Below are 21121 nucleotides of genomic sequence, written 5' to 3'. Positions count from 1 at the left end.
CATTTGCCTTTTAATCGATTACAATTAAGTCAATGTACACTTGATTACCAAAACTGCAGGATATGTGCCTTTCTGAGATCCTCCTACAAGTGTAAGATCAATTACAATTTAAGCTACCACTCACTGTTAGAAGGAAAGACTAATCTTTCCTTTCTCATCTCCTGTTGTAACAGTACACCAACACCAAAGAGCCTCAAAAATAACACACATTTCCATAATTCATTTTCAATGTATTAAAACTAGTTCTCATCAATCAGCCTCCATTTCAATTTATACATCTGTTATGATCACATTGTTGCTGAGAATTCAGAGACCTAGACTTTGACAAATTGTAGAAGTTCTAGAGGGCAAGCTATATTCATTTACTGTAACAAAAACATAAAGATTCCTTAAGCATCTTAAAGATTAACACATTTCTTTCAGCATAAGCTTTAGTGAACTAGAGCCCACTCTGTACAAAACCTGCAGGATCATCTTGATAAAAAAGCATAGCTAATATAAAAAATTATCTACAAGTTGTTACATTTCCTGATTAGAAGGAAAAATTACTTTTACAGCAGCAGTAAGATTTCATGGTTAATAAATATTGTCACTATTATTGCACATTAATATTCCTATGCCCTCAGACTCAAATATTTTGGAATCATTTTAGAAAACTGCAAGTCATGCTTAGGGTTATTGAATAAAACAGGAAATTAGGTATTCCCTAAGCAAAACTCCCATGAAGTCTTGTGTGGTTTTTTCTCTAGTGGAGGAAAGAGGGAAGGAGTGGTTTCCATAAGGAAAGGCTAAAACCACATGTATAAGATATATCTAATTTATTCAGCTACAAAATTATACCACAAACACCCCTCCTTGTTTTATTTTTTAACCCAAGTAAAGGATGCCAAACCACAGGGTGGTTTGGAATTCTGATAAATGCTTGTTCTAAGCAGCATTAATCATCCTAACCGTGGGAGGAAGGAATCGCAAGCAGCTAGCCCCAACCATGGCTTTGCTACTGCCAGAACTCTGAGGTGGAGTAAACAGTCCAAAATCCTGGAAAGAACCATTGCCACTCTGTTACAACTGCAAGTGGCAGAGCTGAACGGAAGGCTCGCCTGCTCCTGCGCCCTAGCTAACGATCAAACTACATACACACACATCACAGGAAATGCATGCTTAGCATTCTTTATAGTAAATAGCATCTGGATCAGATCCCCTGTGAATCAAGAGAGGAGGAGGCTTTAACCCTAACTTCTGCCATGGTCCTGATATGGACTGTTGCCCCCAGCTGCAATTTGTAAAGCAAGTAAGCTCCCATTGGCTCCTTTGAGAGCTTCATTCCATTGACAAACAGCAGCTACAGGAGACCCCCCATTCAGACCGAGACCACGGCAGGAGAATAAGGATGGAGACCTCCCCACCACTTCCCCACAGTCTCAATGGCTTCTATTTACTGTAAAAGAAAAAAAAAAACCAAGCACAGAAATGATAAGCATATCCTTTCTGTAATGCATAGCTTGTCCCTCAGAGGGACACAGGGAGGAACTCTTGGTGTACAAAATTTCCTTGCTTGATCCTGCAGCATTCAGGTGTTTAAATAAAAAATCTTGACGAAAGGACTTTCAGGAGCCAGACAAAACCATCTTGCAAGCCAGATGATGCCCGCAGCTGCCAGTTGGGCCGTTACCATAACAGAAAGAGCAAACCTATTCCATAAAAAAAGTTTATAGGTCACATTGGAAATGTAGCACTGAAGCAAAATAGATGGTAAAAATTACCTTGACATCTTCTTCCATTAGAGGACACTATAAACCCTTCAGGACACAGGCAAATGAAGCTGCCTGGTGTATTGCTGCATGTACCCAAGACACAGATCTCTGCCTCTTCCTCACATTCATCAATATCTGCAAGAAATTTATTCTTTACTACTACAAACTGGGATACGAATCACCAAATGCTCAACTTCTCTTGAACTACCCACCAATCCCATTCTAGTGCTACAAGAACTCGATATACAAGCTGTGAGGTTTACCCCATTTACCAATTCTAGGCATGGTGGGGGGTCAGGTTCACAGGTGTTCATCCAAATCTGACATTCACACATTAGCTTTCACTGTTGCACAGAGATCTGCACATGCAAAGTTCAACACATGTCAGCCTTATCTGCATAATCTACATACCACAAAGTTGACCTGTTCTCAATAAATGCTATATCACTGCAAAGCATTTTACAGAAAAGGTTCAATAGAATATTTTATGTATTCCATTAGCTGCATATATCAAAATATCCACTTGGTTGGCAACCTTCAGTCTCGAAAGACTATGGTATAAGCCGACAGCACCCGGTATTCCCAGGCGGTCTCCCATCCAAGTACTAACCAGGCCTGACCCTGCTTAGCTTCTGAGATCAGACAAGATCAAGCATGTGCAAGGTAAAATATCCAGTTGCTACCTTTTTTGCTCATTATGTGTTTCCAGAGGGGTCCCTTATACCACAGAAGTTGTCATTATTTTAAAAAAAGTAGCATTACTATTAGTTCTTGGCCTGCTGAGTGTGAATTATTATTATTATTATTATTATTATTATTATTATTATTATTATTATTATTATTATTATTATTATTGGTACTTTGTGAAAAGTGTTCCTCTTAACTATACTACCACTAAAGAGCTTGAATGATATTCACATACCATTACAATTGTCATCTTGAAGGACATATCCAGGGGGGCAGATGCACCTATATGAGCCATCCAGATTTTGACATGTACCAGGTGAACATTTACCAGGATCCAGTGCACATTCATTGATATCTGTAAGAAGATACAGAGTAAAACTCAGTTTCCATCATTTGTACTTCTCCAGTCCTATCCATTTTATATCTCTTGGAGTTTTCCAATGAATTTTCCAATGAAAACAAAGAGGAAGAATCTGTTTCTTCAATTATATATGGGGAAGGGAGCCATTTGTAAAAAGAAGAATGCCAATCTATAACATACAGAAGGCTGCATCTCAACAGCTTTACATCACAAGAATGAATTAATCATTCAGATTGGAAAGGAGCAGTGATCATGAAGTAAAGGAAGACATTATGTGCACAAGACAAGAATACAGTTCAAAAAATACAGAAAATTTTGGGTGTAATCCAGCCAAAGGTAAGCACCTCTATTAATTTCAGCTGGAAAAAGTCAAGCACGTGCTTTATTTCCAACTGGAAACAATTAGATTAGACCATGGTTCAGATCAACATGAATGAATCTGCTCTCCTCTTGGACGTGCACTATCCCTCTCCCCTCTTCTTTTGCAAGCCAGAGAAGAAGGCAAAATTATTTGGATGCTAGGATTATGCTTTAACAGCACAATCCTAACTGCACATTAGGCAGTCTTGGAGGGTCACAAACGTGCCGTAAAGCACGTTTGCACCTCCTCGTGAGCAAGCCGCGCCAATGCATGGAGGTGCGCCAGCACACGGCGCAGCAGGGCCAGCTGGGCCAATGCAAGGCCCTGGGGTGGGCGGAGAGGAGGTGGGAGGGAGGTGTTCCGGGGTGGGTGGAGGGCAGCCTGAGGGCGGGCAGGCAGGGAGTGGGAGGCGGGGATGGGACCTGGCAGTTATGCCAGATCCCAACCCCCGTTCCCGGAGGAGCTAGGAGTGGCTTCAAGTCACTCTGCTCTCCTAAGACTTGTGCCACCTCAGGAGGTGGAGCGAGTCTGAGGAGATCCATTGGGGCCAGGGTGGCTTACCTGGAGGTAAGGGGAAAATGTTTTCCCTTACCTCTGGCTGAGCCACTTTGGGCCCCTATCCTGCGCTGGATACAGTGCAAGTCTCTTGGCTTGCCTGTTCCAGTGCAAGATAGGATTGTGCCCTAAATGACCTAAACATTGTGTACTTTTTGCGTCCCACTGTATTTTTTTCTAAAATGTTATGCATTCGAGGTACTGGTCTATGATTTATTTGAAAAGTTCAAAAAGGACTGATGATTACATGCTCTGTGAATAAAATTTCCTAATGCCCTATTGCAGTATTGCCTAGAAAGAAGATCACCTGGGAACTGTATAGTGTCAGCACTTCTGAGCTCTTTGGAGGAAGAGCAGGTCAGACATCTAACAAGCAATGGACATTGTATGGATATGTATCTAACAATAATGTGACAATTTTTTTTAATACTGCATTTTTATTCTGCAGCGTACAAATTCTTATAAAAATCTGTTATTCCAGCACAATATGTAGCCTGCCATTATATCAATGGAAGTCTTACTATGGCTAAGTCCTACTATGTAAAATAGGGCAGGCTGGTTCTGCCATTAAGAGTATGACATACCAACACAGGACCTTCCATCTGGAGGCATCTCATAGCCATCATTGCAGAGACACTGGAAAGACCCAACGGTGTTAATGCACTGGCCATTTCTGCACAGTGTTCCGTAACCAGTGGCACATTCATCGATATCTAAAAATGGAAGGAGAAAAAAACAAGCAAGTCACGGTGGATGCTCAGAACAGGTGCTGTGAAGGGGGCAGAAAGGGAAGAAAGGAAAAACATAGGAGCAAAGTACATTCAACAAAACATCTAGAAGTTAAAATTTGCAGCTGTCCTGCTAAAAAGGATTTCAACCAGCACAGCACAATATTACGACGGGTCAGAAAGGAACAACTTATTTTTCTGTCTTGAGTACAAGGCAGATTTTCCAAATGCTGTCTTTGGCCTTTGAAAAATGGATTATCAATTCTAACCAGAATGGCTCATAAATTCAGATAGGTGTATGCACTGAAACAATATATCATATAACATAATAAAAAGCTATTCAATTTTAAATCTATGTCGCTTCTGTTTGCTTCTATTCCAATCTGGGGATAGCAAAAATTGTTTTATTTTGTCTTGGGCACGACTGATAAGAAATCCAAGTATTTTACTGTTTTAAGCTCTATCATTTTATAATATCTCATCCATTATCCATTATAATATCTCATCCATTACTATTAATTATTACACATAGATTTGCACCCACAAAATTTTATGGTCATTGTACATTTAAGGCATCCAGCTCTAGCTTTCACCCCATAGTTGCATGCTGGGTAAAAGTTTACATACACATATACATAAAGACACAATAAAGAATACAAAACAACATCAATTGAGGAGACTGAAAATGCTATTTTGTAACTCAATAACTGAAAAAGAAAACACATTTTCAATTAATCTATTCTTCTCTTACTCTTTTATTAGTTTAGTCTTATTAGTTATTGACCAAATAATACTGACACCATGACATGATGGGAAATTTAACTGCAATTATCAAACATGTGTCTAATTTAAAATCATCTTCTTGCACCCTCAACCTCCCTGAATGATTGACAGTTCAGTCCTATGGGGACTACCAGTCCTGTGGTACAGAGGCATGGAAATGGCTGCCGCTGTATCCTGCGGGGCCAGGGAGACATCTGGAGACCTCCTTGGGGTTGGGTCCCAGCAGCCCCTACAGTCTACTTGGATCCATGTCCGTTCAATTGCTATTGCACATTCGTGTAGCCCTGCATAAGGCATTCAGGCTCAGGATGGAGGTTAGGATGTGGCGGAGGCCAGCTGTACCATCTCTGCCCCCTCCAAGGCCTGAACCACCCTCCTCCTAGCCTTCCCCTGCCCTAAAGCGTACCCACCCCACACCTGTTCTGCCCTCCCCCCACCCGTCCGCCACTTGGTGGTTTACTTGGTGGTGCAGCACCAGCCCTGGCAGAGGCCCACCAGTGGAAGCCTCAACACAGATGCCACTGGCCTCTGTGCCAAAGCACAGTACTTTAAGGCATGTTTGCAACTGTGTGCCTGCCCGTCCCACTGGCAGGAGCCGATATAGGATCAGGATGCCCATTTTCAATTATAATTGGCATAATCAATTACAATGGGCAGGAGGTCTGGTGTAGAGGGTAGAGCCTCCATTAACCCGAAGATAACATCAGAAGGTCGCCAGTTCGAGGACACCGGCAGCTCCCTGAACGGCTGAGAATGGCGAGACCTTGAAGCAGCCAACAAGCCCAGCAGAGTGATTCCACCTGCTCTTGGTGTGAGCAAGAAGCGTCTTGGCTGCCCTCCATGTGAGAGATGGAGCTGCTTGTCAGCCTGCGTGGGAGAACTGGAGGCCAGAAGTGAGACCAAAGCAGGAAGATCCATCTGAAATGTGGTTGGTTCTTGAAAGAGAGAACCTCTATGATTGTAAAAATTCTCTTGAGGGATTTAGAAATGCCTGCCTATGTAAACCGCCTTGAATAAAGTCAGAGGAGTAATCCAATGACCAGAAAGGCAGTATATAAATACCTAGTTACTACTACTACTACTACTACTACTACTACTACTACTACTACTACTATTAGTTATTATTATTTCAATTATACAAAAACCAGAAGTGGTTCAACTGCATCCCTGAGGTTTATTCTTACCTATGCAGTCATTATTGTGAGAAAGGATGAATCCGGTATGGCATCGGCAGTTGAAAGAGCCTACGGTGTTCCTACACGTGCCATTTCCACATGGGTCTCGCTCACATTCATTAATATCTGTGAATAGAATAAGAAATTTGTGAGGTCTCATGCTATGTCTTTCCTAAACAAAAGAAACACAAGATTTTATGGAGCTACCTTTCCAGTCAGAGAACTTAATTATACTGCTCACTTTCAAGTGCAGGAGAAAGGCTGATCAAAGGGAGTATGGAAGCAAGAGAGCTCTTCAGGACCATAAGCTTCCCACAAAAGAGACTTAGGGTGCAATACTACCCTGTGCTAGAACAGTCAAGTCAGGAGGCTTGCACTGAATCCAGCGCAAGATAGGGGCCAAAAGTGGCTCAGTCAGAGGAAAAAGAAAATGTTTCCCCTTACCTCTGGGCAAGGTGCCCTTGCCCCTATGGGTCTCCTCGGACTTGCGCCACCTCAAGAGGTGGCGCAAATCAGAGAAGAGTGGAGCGGCTTCAAGCTGCTCCGATCTCCCCGGGAACGGGGTTGGGATTCAGCATAACTGCCGAATCCCAACCCCTCCTCCCTCTCTCCGCCCGCCTGCCCCCAGGGCCACCCACTGCCTGCCTAAGAACGCCTCCATCCTGCTTCCTCCCTGTCTACCTCAGAGCCTTGCGTCGACCCAGCTGGGCTGACGCAAGGCTCAGTGTTTCCATCGGCGCGGAGGACTGTCCTTCCTCCCCTGGTGCCATAAGTGTGCCTTATGACAGGTTCACAACACCTAGCACCAGTGCTGGAGCTCAGTGCTGGTGTTGAAGGCCCAAAGGATTGGGCCCTAAGATAGCAAAGACCGGTTGGATGGTGTATCATTCTTATTCTGAGAATAAGCATTCTCAGCATTTGTCCTTTAACAGTGGCTAAAGCTGATCTTTCTTACTCTGAGATAGATTAGCTTTAGCCACTGTTAAAGGACAAATGCTGATATCACATCTTGCACACTATTGACCTTTTCCCTTTTATTATTCAGAAGGGAGACAGTTTCCTACATACCCACACACATTGTCTGATCTTCATTTGGTTTGAATCCAGCATCGCAACTGCAGAAATAACCTCCGTCGAGGTCATTGCAACGACCATGACTACAAATATTGGGTACCTCCTCACACTCATTGCGATCTGAAATAGAAATTTTGAAAATTACTGCATGAATCACATGAAACTACCTTAAAAGGGGTCTATTTAGCAGATGCAAATCTGAGCAGCCTGTGATGAGGGACGGGGGTTAGGATATGGCGTGTGCTGCGGCCGCCAATCCCACCCTTCTCCTGGACCTGGTCCCCCTCCTGTTCCACCTTCCCCCCGCACAGAAATGCCTCTCCCCATCTCCAGAATGCCCTCCTGCCACCTTCTTCCACCTCCCTTGCTGCCCAGCACAAATCTACCTGCCTTGGCTGGTGCAGGGATGGGATCTGGTGCTGGCAGGCTGGTGCATGTCTTTGTGCCAGCACAGCCTGCCCCCATATTAATTTAGCATACCTCACATGCTGTGCATTTATATAATACTATATACATATATATATTATCCTTCTCAGAATAGTCACCTGAAAAAAAAGTTAAATACGATTTTGAAACTGCTGATTTGGTTGGTATTGTATCCATTTCTTATGTTACCAACTACTTTTATGAACCAAGACATGTTTCAGAAATGGAAAATTTTCTGCCAGAAAAATGTAATAGTGGAAAATTATCCACATCACATCATTAAATCAGATTGCCCTCAACAATTACTATTCACTTGGGTCTGGCGAAGATCAACCTAACCAGTCAACAGGCAAATTGTAAAATAGAGAGAAAAAATGAGGAAAAGTTTGAACACGTATGGATTTTTAAGGGGGTACTCTGAATATACCCCCTTGAATATCACAGTTCTCAGAGCCCAATCCTGAGCTCATACCACCAGCACTCCGTAAAGCATGTTTATGGGCAGGAGGTCTGGTCTAGAGGGTAGAGCCTCCGTTTGCCTGAAGATAACAGCCGAAGGTCGCCAGTTCGAGGACACTGGCACCGTGAACAGCAAGACCTTGAAGCAGCTGACGAGCCGAGCCGAGTTTTTCCATCTGCTCTTTGGCCGCCCTTCAAGTGAGATATGAAGGATTGTCAGCTTGCGTGAGAGGAAACTGGAGGCCAGAATGTGATACCAGATCATAAAAAGATCCATCTGAAATGTTGTGGTTCTTGAAAGACAGAACCTTCTTCAATTGTAAAAATCCCTATAGGGATTTAGTATAGCCTGCCTATGTAAACCGCCTTGAAATAAAGTCTGAGGAGAAATCTGATGACCATGAAAGGCGGTATGTAAATACTTGCATGATGATGATGATGATGATGATCTTCAATGGCAGCCCAGCACCAGAGACAGCTCAGCACCAGCCAGCGCTGGGCTAGCACCAGTGGATCGCTTGAGCTCTGTCACTTGGTAGTCGCACGGACCACCAGGTGGCGCAGGGATGAGCGGGGGCATGGGGGAGGCAGAGAGGAGGCATTCTGGGGCAGGGGGAAGGCAGGGAGAGGGCGGGGAGGAGGCATGCCAGGGGGAGCGGGGCGGGTGGGAGGCAGGGCCGGCAGAACTCCACACCTCTGCATCGGGTTGCGGGCCTGACACTGAGGCTCTTGATTCTAAGGCAGCCTAAGGGTTGCTGCGGAATCAAGTAGCCCCATTGTGGGGCTACATGCCTTAGCTGGGGGAAGAGGACAAAAGTCCCCTTCCCTCGGGGAGCTGCCTGAGGCTACTCTGTTATACACAGGATGCCGTGGCAGCTGTTTCGGCACTGCTGCAGTCACGGCGCAATGAGCAGCTCAGGAATGGGCTGTCAATACTTTGTCTTATTGTGCCTGAAGGAACTATAGGAGGATCATAGTTTTCTCTACGTCTGTGATCTAATCCTTGCATGAAGTAATGGATGTGGCACTTTCTCTGAGTAAGAAATTGTCTCTATGTAATCTCAGTGTTTTATTCAACTCCTGAGCATATAGCTGTATATTCCCTAGGTTTGTACAAACAAAATAGCTGCCACTGCATCCAGTGGATGCTGGGCAGCTGCCGGTGGCTCCCGTCATCTCCACAGGGGAAAGGGACATTCACCCCCTTCCCCTTAGGTAAGGGAAGAGGCAATGGGGCTACTTGACTCTGTGCCAGCTTTTAGCCTGTGGCGGGCTGAGAGGCCTGGTGTGGGGCCAGGGATCCAGCGGAGCTGTTTGACTGGCTTCCGCCTGGCACTGACTCAGTGTGGGTTCGCTCTGCACTAGCACCGGCATCCTCCCAGTGCAGAGTGTTGCAGAAGTGCTTTATGGCATGTTTGCAACACTCAGCGCCAGTGCTGGGTCAGCACTGACGCCATGGGATCGGGCCCTCAGCCATCTATGATGGCTATAGAGAGAAAGCAACCTTGCATACCTATATCTTTCTTGAAAGGAGTCATGCATAAAATCTTCTCATGGTACACTTTAGGATATGGAAGACATAGAAGATGTTTGCATTCCCCTAACACAGGGGTGCCCAAACCCCGGCCCTGGGGCCACTTGCGGCCCTCAAGGCCTCTCAATGCAGCCCTCAGGGAGCCCCCAGTCTCCAATGAGCCTCTGGCCCTCCGGAGATTTGTTGTAGCCCACACTGGCCCGACGCAACTGCTCTCAGCGTGAGGGCGACTGTTTGACCTTTCACATGAGCTGTGGGATGAGGGCTCCCTCCACTGCTTGCTGTTTCATGTCTCTGATGCAGCAGAGGCAGCAAAGGAAAGGCCAGCCTTGCTTTGTGCAAGGCCTTTTATAGGCCTTGAGCTATCGCAAGACCTTCATTCATTCATGTAAGTTCATCTTTAATATATTCATTTATGAAAACATATGTAAATTTAGTCAAATTTTAAATGTAAATTAATTTTTTTTTTACCCCAGCCCCTGACACAGAGTCAGAGAGATAATGTGGCCCTCCTGCCAAAAACTTTGGACACTCCTGCCCTAACATAAAATACAGACCCTCTAATTGCGCCAAATTACCTTAATTATCTTTGTCAGAATCACAAAACAGTAAATTGATTTTAAACTCGAGGAGGGCATTATAATGAACTGAAATAACAGCAGTGGTAATCTACAGGAGTCCACTAAGACAGGACAAGGAACAAACATCTTCTTGATGGAGCAAGAAGATTAAAGATTAATACATTCACAAATAATCCCCATGTACCATTATGGTAAATCGCTTAAAGTCTTCATTTCTTAAATTGGCAAACTTATCAACTGGCTAACATTACACCTTATTTTCTGTTCCTCCAAAAGCCAATACAAAATTCAGGGAAGTAACATTTGTGCCAATATACATTCAAGTATTGTTGCTCGTATCAGCCACTTCCCTGTATTTTCCTGTTTCTTTTTCAATGAAGGGCTCTCAAGAACAATCATGTAGGCAACACACTTATTCACTGTATGTACCATAACAAAACAAGCCTTTCATTCTCAAAGCAAAGTTTCACCTCTGCTCCTACATCCTTTTCCTGCAAAGACCTCATAAAACAATGTAAACCTGTACTGTAGTAAATGGGTGCTCTTCTAATAACTCAGAACAGAAAATCCCAGGAAAATATTACTGAAGTCCCTTGTAATGGCTGCTTTGTACAGAAATGTATACAGTCCTTACAGCTTGGCATACACGGCTTTTCTTTTTTGGCAATGTTTCAAATAATTTAGATTAATGTTGTTATTTAATTATAAGATTTTATATAAAAAGGGGTTGACAGCAGGTTTACTTGCCCTGGGTCAGGAGAAGGAGAGTTTGAAGTAACTAGTGTGTTGGAACGTGATGTGAAAGACAACTTCAAAACACACCGCTAAGAAAGGTTTCCAAACTCATGGTCTCAAGCCTGTGTGGGAATGATATATATATATATCAAGGAAAGACCCTGATGAAGTTGAGTCACACAGACCAGTATCACTTCTCAACTCAGACTAGAAGAGCTTTGCTTCATTGATGGCAAATCAGTTAAATTATATGTTGGGAAAATTGATGCATGAAAATCAGCCTGAATTTATCAAGAGAAGACAACTCTTCATATACAGGCACATGCCAGTATCCACAGATTTGGTATCCATGGTTTCAGTTATCCACAGTTTCGTGGATACTGGGGACACCCTTTAAAAAGATAGTGGAAGTGAACAAAAACACTAAAAATAGCTCTGTTTATCTTAATGCCATGAAACCACTACATTTTCAGGGCTGCAGCTTCCTCCTGGTCACTCCAAGGTTTCACCTTTCCCCCAATGCCACCCCAAAATGCATCATAATCAGGAAGAGAATGCAATGCTATTTTTAACATTCTTGTTCACTTTCACTGTCTTTTAAAAGGGCATCCCTGATTCTATGACGACCTGGCCACCACTATCAAGAAAGTCCCCGAGAAAGAGTCATTGTTCATCCTTGCCGACTTCAATGCTAGAGTTGGTGCTGACCATAGTTCGTGGCCCACTTGCTTAGGTCAGTTCGGCACTGGGAAGATGAACGAAAATGGCCAACTCCTGCTAGAGTTTTGCTGCCATCACGGTCTCTGTGTCAGCAACATGTTCTTCAACACGAAGCCCCAACACAGAGTCTCTTGGAGACATCCACGATAAAAGCACTGGCACCAGCTCGACCTGATTCTCACCAGACACTCCAGCCTTCCCAGCATCAAGATCACACGCAGTTATCAGGGTGCTGCCTGCGACACTGACCACTCCCTGGTGTGCAGCAGAGTGAAACTGCGAACAAAGCGACTGTATCACACAAAAAAGGAAGGAAGACCTCACACTGACACCAGCAAGACCCAGGATCAGGGAAAAGTGGAGGAATTTGCATGAGCACTTGAGGAAATTCTTCCAGGCCCGGCCATCCAACAGACGGGAACATTTCAAGAATGCTGTTTACAACACCGCCTTGTCTGTATTTGGCAAGAAGACCAACAAGACAGCAGACTGGTTTCAAGCCCACTCTGAGGAGTTGACACCAGACATTGAGGAAAAGAGGAGAGCTCTAGTAGCATACAAAGCCTGTCCCAGTGAGTGCAACCTGCAGGTCCTCCGAGCTGTTCGCAGCAAAGTCCAGCAGACTGCCAGGAGATGTGCTAACGACTACTGGCTCCAACTCTGTTCCCAGATACAGATAGCAGCTGACACAGGCAACATCAAGGGGATGTATGGTGGTATCAAGCAGGCCCTAGGTCCATCACAGAAGAGAACTGCCCCTCTGAAGTCTGCCACAGGCGAGGTCATCCAGGACCAGGCGCTGCAGATGGAAAGCTGGATGCAGCACTATGAGCTGTATTCAAGAGAAAACGTAGTTACCAAAGAAGCGCTGAACGAAATTGAGTGCCTGCCTATGTTGGAGGAGCTTGACAGTGAACCAACCCTAGAAGAATTTCACGTGGCCCTGGACTCCCTTGCCTTTGGCAAGGCACCTGGGAAAGACAGCATCCCTGCTGAGGTCCTAAAGTGCTTCAAAGACATCACTGCCACTGAGCTGCATGAAATCCTCTGCCTCTGCTGGAGAGAAGGTGGAGTATCACAGGACATGAGGGATGCAAACATCGTCACGCTGTACAAGAACAAAGGCAACAGGGGTGACTGCAACAACTACCGCAGCATCTCTCTCCTTAGCATTGTAGGAAAGCTGTTTGCCCGAGTTGCACTGAAGAGGATCCAGGTACTTGCAGAGAGCGTCTACCCAGAATCGCAGTGCAGATTCCGAGCCAACAGGTCTACCACCAATATGGTATTCTCCCTTAGACAGCTGCAGGAGAAATGCAGAGAACAACAACAGCCACTCTTTATAGCCTTCATCGATCTCATGAAGGCTTTCAACCTGGTCAGCAGGGGTGGCCTCTTCAAGATTTTCCCCAAGATTGGATGTCCACCCAGGCTCCTCAGCATCATCGGGTCTTTCCAGGAGGACATGAAGGGCACTGTAGTCTTTGATGGCTCCACATCAGACCCCTTTGACATCTGAAGCGGAGTGAAGCAGGGCTGTGTTCTCGCGCCAACCTTGTTTGGAATTTTCTTTGCTGTCCTGCTGAAGCAGGCCTTTGGAACTGCAACAGAAGGCATCTATCTCCGGACCAGATCAGACAGAAAGCTCTTCAACCTCTCCAGACAGAGCAAAGTCCAAGTCCAGCTGAAATGTCTGCGTGACTTCCTCTTTGCCGATGATACAGCTGTCACCGCCCACTCTGCCAAAGATCTCCAGCAGCTCATGAATCGTTTTAGCAAGGCCTGCCAAGACTTTGGACTGACAATCAGCCTGAAGAAAACACAGGTCATGGTTCAGGATTGGACTCACCGCCCTGCATTACAATCTCTGCGCATGAACTGGAGGTTGTCCATGACATTGTGTACCTTGGCTCAATGATCTCCAACACTCTTTCTCTAGATACCAAGCAAAATAAACGCATTGGTAAAGCAGCTACCACGTTTTCCAGCCTCACAAAGAGAGTCTGGTCCAACAAGAAGCTGACGGAACATATCAAGATCCAGGTCTACAGAGCTTGCGTCTTGAGTACACTTCTGTACTGCAGTGAGTCATGGACTCTCCGCTCACAACAGGAGAGGAAACTGAATGCTTTCCACATGCGCTGCCTCTGACACATCCTCGGCATCACCTGGCAGGACAAAGTTCCAAACAACACAGTCCTGGAACATGCTGGAATCCCTAGCATGTATGCACTGCTGAAACAGAGACGCTTGCGTTGGCTTGGTCATGTCGTGAGAATGGGCAATGGCCAGATCCCAAAGGATCTCCTCTATGGAGAACTCGTGCAGGAAAAGCACCCTACAGGTAGACCACAGCTGCCATACAAGGACACCTGCAAGAGGAATCTGAAGGCCTTAGGAATGGACCTCAACAGATGGGAAACCTTGGCCTCTGAGCATCCCGCTTGGAGGCAGGCTGTGCAGCATGGCCTCTCCCAGTTTGAAGAGGCACTTGCCCAACAGACTGAGGCAAAGAAGGAAGGCCCACAGCCAAGGAGACACACTAGGGACAGATTACATTTGCTCCCAGTGTAGAAGGGATTGTCACTCCCGAACTGGCTGCTTCAGCCACACTAGACGCTGTTCCAGAACCACTTTTCAGAGCTCGATACCATAGTCTCCCAAGACTAAAGGATGCCAATGATGATGTGATACCTATGGATCCCTTGTATCTGTGGTGGTGGCGGGGGTCCAGAATGGAACCCACACATAAACAGGGGCATGCCTGTAATATTAGAAAACAGATTAATTTTATATATATATATATATAAAATTCCTACTCTCAACAAGAGGAATGAGAGTGGTAAGATCAGTTCTACAGCTTAGTACTGGAGTTGGGCGAAAGGTTGAACTGCCTTGGCAGTCCCAGGGGAAAAGGCAGTGGACTCTCACACTCTCTTCCCTGTGATTTCCAAAAAGAAAAAAAACTTACAGGATGTGTGTAAAGAGTGTAAGTGGCATCTTTAAAAGACAGAAGAAGAAAGGGGGGGGGGGTTAAAAGTGAGAAGAAAAAAGCTTTAAAAAGAACCTGCTTCCTGTCCAAAAGATGGAGTAAATCTGGGAAGCAGGGCAGTCCCTGCCTACAGCTTCCAAATAGGAAGAGCTGCTTTCCCAGATACAGATATATCCTCTACACACAAGGAGAGAAAAAAAGACTTTCAGTAATGAAACTTCCCATTTGCATTAACAAAGCACTTTGAATTTGGGCTCCAAGATAAAATAAATCAGGTGTCCCACACTGCCCCTCAGATAAAAATTACTCTGTTTATAAAGAAATCCATAAAACTGCTTCAGCTATTTGCACTATACTCAGCAAAATAAATGGTGTGAGCTATATAGAGGAAAGGGAAAAAAACTGTGTGTTCCCTTGGCTAGGTAGTTGTTGAACTTTCCAGGCAAGGAAAGCATACAGTTTAAAGGTAGGAAATTCTTCTGGCATCATCTTGAAAAAAAGAATAAAATTGCAGACTCAGGGTTAAAAACAGAGATTCTGTCAACATTTCTTCGTACAGGTAAGTGGGGTTCCTGCACGCCTTTGAAAAGCAGCAATTTTCTTTCAGGGAATCATTTAATTAGCCAGAATCATTACAGTGGGATACACCAGCTTAGAAGTACTCACCCACGCACCGGCCTACTGGTGTGAACCGATAACCGGGTTTGCAATCACAACGGTAGCTACCTGCCGTGTTGACACAGTCTGCATTTTGTTGACACACCTGTCCATTTTGACATTCATCAATATCTGTTGGAAAGAAAGAAGGAAATTAGCTTTAGAATGTGTTGGAAAAAAAGAATATGGCAGTTTTAGAATTACATGTCCAGTTTATAAAAAAAATTGCAGATTTAATTCAGAATTTATTGTAATTTATTCCTCTCTGTATGTTTGTGTGGTCATTTTTGTAGGTTTATGAATCGTTCTTGAAGACCAAGGATAAATGACATTTCTTTCATAATAACGTATGGCCCAGTCCAATATTGGCTCCCAGAGGTGGCAGGCATGCGCATAGTCACAAATATGACATAAGGCATGTTTGTGGCAGTGCAGTGGACCCTGGCACCTGTGGAAAGGCCTGTGTCTGCTGGTGCCAGTCAGAGGCCAGCGCCCGCCGGAGCAGATAGGTGCTCCACTGGCTGGCAGGGGTGGGGGGGAAAAGGAGAGGAGGAGGCATTGTGGGGACAGCGGAGGTCTCCACCATATCCTATTCCCCCCCCCAACCCTTTTCCCCTATCACGGTGTGGCTTGGATTTGCACTAGCAATATTGTTGGTGTGGATCTGAGTAGACCCATAGAGACTGCTGGGGATTTACCTGGGGATTTACAAATGTCCTCTTACCCCTGCGGTTTTCAAACTCTCCGGGAGTTTGAAACCCGCAGTAAGTCTTTGCGGGGGCGGGGGGAGGCAGCGGGGGCAGGGGGAAGGCAGCGACACGATCCCCAGGAGCGCCTGCAGGGCGCCCCAGGTCAGGGAAAGAGAGAGTGGAACGATCGCCCCACTCTCCCTTTCCCTGACCTGGGGCGCCCTGCAAGCACTCGCGCAGGGATCCCCGCACACAGGGACGGCTGCTGCAAGGACTGGAGGGTGCACCCCAGTCCCTGCAGCCCCGTCAGAAGGGAAAGCGGAGCAATCCTGCTCCACTTCTGGTTTTGCGGAGTGGGGCACGATCGCTCCACTTTCACTTTTCCTGACCTGGGGAGCCCTGCTGAAGGTTGTGCAGGGCTCCCCGCACCCCCGGGAGGCTGCTGGAGGCTTGGGCAAGTGCACCCAAGCCCCTGCAGCCCCCCTGAGCGGCGCGATCCACAGGAACGCGCTGCTGCCTTCCCCCTGTCTCCTGGCTGCCCCCGCCCCTTAAGGGGGCCAGAGGCCAGGACCCACAGGCTGGGGTGGCGTGACACCCCAGTTTGAATACCACTGCCTTACCCTGAAAGGACTCCCAGCACACTCTAGGAGCAGCACTAAGGAGAAAGTTACAACCTCACAGGAGAATCAAACAAAGGATAATCAGGTTACTTGTGCTTCTGCTCTTGTTGCTCCGGTGTAACATGTGAGCAACTATAAGTTGGTACTTTTGTATACGAGTCTCCCAGCTGCCTTCTTTGTATATTAAGAACTGCTTCACAGTTATCTCATTGTGAGACTTACTAATTATAATACAGCAATTCTATCCAACCAAATTGCTTATACATGGGGAAGTCTATTAATTAGACAATTATTTAAATTACATAGTTTTTACAAGCTCAATTAAGGAAAGGTTATCAAATGTACCTTGTTTTAATTCAGAAGTGTAATTTTTTGGAATATATTGTTCCAGTTTATTATATTTTGAGGTTCCTAATTAGCATTACTTTTATTTGACCTAGTTTTCCTTCTGCCTAACTGAGAGAACAGCATATGAGTGAATGGTACTTTTCCATCTGAAAGCCTGGCCCACAATAAGGCATTTTAGTAAAACTTCTCAGTTTATTACCACAGAGGGAGGCACGCCCATTCAAAGCAGATGTACTCTCATACACACAATTTCTACAGGCAAGCAAGATGTGGAAATTACTGTGGAAAGAGAAGTATTTAGCAAAACACAAGGGTACCAGCCAACCAATGGGTATGCACTGAATTAAAAACACAATGCTGTTTCACCCACTAAGAAGGTAGCAGAATTAGACTAATAAGTTTTGTAAACAAGTTTGTAACTTCTCTACTGTGAGCTGATGTGGATGTTCTCAGAAGAGGAGAACAAGCAATTCATGCTTCTCCTTTTCCATGAGCTCCCAATGGCTTCTTGTAGTATCTAAATCCATTCTCAGCCCCCACACCTGTGCAAGAAAAGGAGCAGCATCCACCTTCTTTAACGTCTCTGACTGGAACACTAGTAATGGCAATGGAATCACAATGCACAAAAGGATTACAGGGCTACTGTGTATATGCTGCAAATGTTTGCTCACGTCTTGTTTCCATTAAGAAATAAAGACCAGTTTAAAAGTAAACATCGTTTACCCAAGCCAGGAGGACCACCCACTGCTGGCGTTTACTTTTGCCCACAAAAATTAAGGTGATTCACTTGTCACAAGAGGTTGACTCATTGCCATGCAAGCATTTTTATTAGTCGGAAAATCTGGCAGAGTGTATCCAGCAGAAACACACACAATGCTTCAGAACTGGCAGAAGTTGCCTTTACAGCTTCAGGCCACAATCCTATACATACTTTCCTTAGAGTAAACCCCATTGAACAAAATGAGACTTATTTCTGAGGAAGCCTGTATAGGATTGCAGTGTCAATCTTTAAAACGTGCACAACGCTCAACTCAGTTGAAAAACTGCAAATATATCAAAAAGTCAAAACGTTTTGTAGGGAAGCACAGCCTGGTTCTCACTTGGCAAGTTTTGAATGCACTGGTTCAGCATAGCATCCTGTCTAGGCATCTACAGAAATGCTGGCAGGAGAAACCAGCTAATACAGGGGGTCTAAGCTAATACAAAAGGTCCCTGTATCCATGGATCCATATCCGCAGTTTCACGTACCTGCAGGTACGAGCGGCCCTCCATGCCCTCCACCGTCCAGAGGCGAGGGAAGCTGTGCTTCTGAGCCCCACTGACATCTGCCCAAAGGCCTCAGAATGGCCATTTTCGGCCAAAAACCATAACTTCTGGTTTTAGGCTGAAAACCGTAAGTAAGTGGTGTTTTAATATCCGTAAGAGGCATTAGAAGGGCTGGAGAAGCCCTGCTCCCCTCACCTTTGGAGGGTCCAGGCCGCAGGGTTAGGCATTCACCCATATCCATAGTTTTGGCTATCTGCGGGACGATAAAGATGCTGTGCACCTCAGAGGACCCTCATGTATTGGTTTTATGGGGATTGTTCATATGGTTTACCTCTGCCATACATTCCTCACTTTTAAAATAGTTTTGAAAAGCACACATCTCTAGAACCAGAGATTCACAACTACCTGAGGAGAGGGGGCTAGATTGTGACAGGTGGTGGAAATGCAACAATCAATGCTGCCTGCCCTCAACCCTGGACTACTGCTATATAGAGATATTATATAAAACTATATAGATATTAGTGATGTGGCTGATTGCAAGAGACCTTTTCAAAAGGCAAAGTGTTTGCTGGCTTCAGGGTAACGCTGGCAATAATGAAAGGCAACAATATATAATGCAATCTCACTGTGCCCCTGGATCGATTCCCTCCCCCTTCCCCCCCCCACCAAAAAAAACCCCAGTAGCACTTATGTTCGACATGCCACTTTCCCACTGTTTCCATGCCATGGTCACAACCCAAAGTGGAAGCCCCTCACCTTCACAGATCAGTAACTTGTCATTGTAAATGAATCCCCCTGGGCATTCACACCGGAAACTGCCAACCAGGTTTATGCAGACTCCGTTCTCACACACACCAGGGATCTCACGGCATTCATCGATATCTGCAGTGGAAAAGTTAGAAAATTGGAAGTAGAAGTGGATCCGATTAACCAAAAGAGCAATCACGCTTTTAAAGACTGAACACATTTGAGATTTTTCTCTTGACTACCGAGTGCACTGTACAGTTCTTCTTTCTACACCACAGACTGCTCTGGTTTGTGCTTCATGTGAATAAAAACAAGAAGGGAAATCCCTCTAAGAATACACTTGGCTCTTACCCTGTGAATTTCTTATTCCCCCCCCCCCCCTTTGGGTTTGATTTTGAAATTCTGGCTACGAAACACATACACATTTAGACTGTGAGTGAAAAACAATCAGACTGAAACCATTCCCCACCCCACCCCCCACTTAAAACACACACAAACAAAAAGGATTTTTCCCCTAAATTCAATACCCAGAGGAACTGGTGTGAAATGTCAGATAAAAATCTGTGCTTTAACAAAAAAAAAGACTCCCAGTTCCCTTCCAACCCATTGCTGATTGGCGATTGTCCCAGGCACTCTCCACCCTTTCGTACCTATAGTCAACTAGCTGAAACTTAATTACAGTGTTTTCAGAACTTTACATTGCATTCATCCCAAACAGCAGTTATCAAACCTGCCAGCTAAGAAGGCCCAGGAAGAAGGTTGGCACCATTTGACAAACTAAAATATGGACTTTGATTTCTGTTGAGCTGTTTAGTCTCCACAACACCCTGGGAAAAGACAAATACTGAAAACAGATCCTTCCTTTCCCCTGAAATATGTACCATATACAATCTTTTTTTCTTTTTTAAAAGGTTCAATAGAATTTTAACTTACCAACTGGTAACCCTGTATAAATGTCAATGAAGAAACCAGGCCTTTGACTTCCACAGAGTGTTGAAAATTCATCTGAAAAATGAAATAGCCAAGAAAAAGTTCTACACATATCAAAGTATTAACCATGATTGATCTTGAAGTAAGTTGACTAGTTCCCATTCTAAGTTGATGCCAAAACTCGGCTTCAGTTTTAATGTTTGTTTCTTGAAGGCCAGGTTTTGGAAAGGAAAAAACAAGCTTTATAAGACTGAAGAACGATTCTGCAGGTCAGAGTCATTTGTTTACCTGAAGTTAAGCTGAGATCTTTTCACGAGTATAACACTAGTCACACTGTGTGCACAAACACAATGTACAAATGTGGACAAATTTGTGCATAAATTTGTGAATACATGTTAAATAGATAAAAGTCAACATCAAAATCAAGACAAAAATGGATGTTGTAATACAATTTCCTGGCCAAATCTGAGATGTGAAGATAGTTTAACTTCTATGATGATTGCCTAATGGAAAATGGAGTTACACCTGTGGGTGCAGCTGTTGAGTATTCTCCTAAGTAAAGATGAGCCATCAGTGGATGCAATCATATCCACTTGGAGGTCATCTCATTTATACTTCTGGAAGAACGAGAGTGTGATTGAAAAGTCTCAAAAGGCATTCTAAGTGACGCTCTACAAAGGAGACAGCCACAGGAGAGCCTGTGCATTCCAAGGGCTTGAGTATTGGGTTTTGGATCAAACCCTAGCTTGGATAAGTCACTATCTCCCAGTCTCATTCGACAAATGGAAGCAGCAATGACCTACACTCACCGGAGTTTACCAAAGATTAATAGAATGAGGAATATCAGACCATGGAAGGCTGATTTTATTTATGATATCCTAATCATCTTGAAAAATAAGTAAATAATGAAATCAGTAGTCGTTTTTATCGTAAGAAATC

General features: G+C 44.6%; 1 protein-coding gene and 1 pseudogene across 3 annotated transcripts in view; both read right to left on the bottom strand.

Annotated features, from left to right (window-relative positions):
- Window positions 1-21121, bottom strand: part of FBN1 (fibrillin 1) — a 209991-nt gene that overhangs the window by 23281 nt on the left and 165589 nt on the right. For all 3 annotated transcript variants that reach the window (XM_066635255.1, XM_066635256.1, XM_066635257.1), the window contains exons 43-50: window positions 20186-20257; window positions 19262-19387; window positions 15592-15714; window positions 7473-7598; window positions 6414-6530; window positions 4303-4431; window positions 2677-2796; window positions 1764-1889 (exon numbers count right to left, since the gene is read on the bottom strand). In XM_066635255.1, coding sequence (XP_066491352.1) covers window positions 1764-1889; window positions 2677-2796; window positions 4303-4431; window positions 6414-6530; window positions 7473-7598; window positions 15592-15714; window positions 19262-19387; window positions 20186-20257 — 939 coding nt within the window. The remainder of the gene's footprint in view (window positions 1-1763; window positions 1890-2676; window positions 2797-4302; window positions 4432-6413; window positions 6531-7472; window positions 7599-15591; window positions 15715-19261; window positions 19388-20185; window positions 20258-21121) is intronic.
- Window positions 2316-2434, bottom strand: LOC136659685 (5S ribosomal RNA; annotated as a pseudogene).

Source organism: Tiliqua scincoides, chromosome 8 (assembly GCF_035046505.1).
Source record: "Tiliqua scincoides isolate rTilSci1 chromosome 8, rTilSci1.hap2, whole genome shotgun sequence".
Classification (NCBI taxonomy): domain Eukaryota; kingdom Metazoa; phylum Chordata; class Lepidosauria; order Squamata; family Scincidae; genus Tiliqua; species Tiliqua scincoides.
Note: the sequence above shows the minus strand (reverse complement) of the source record. Positions and strands in the feature narration are given on the sequence as shown.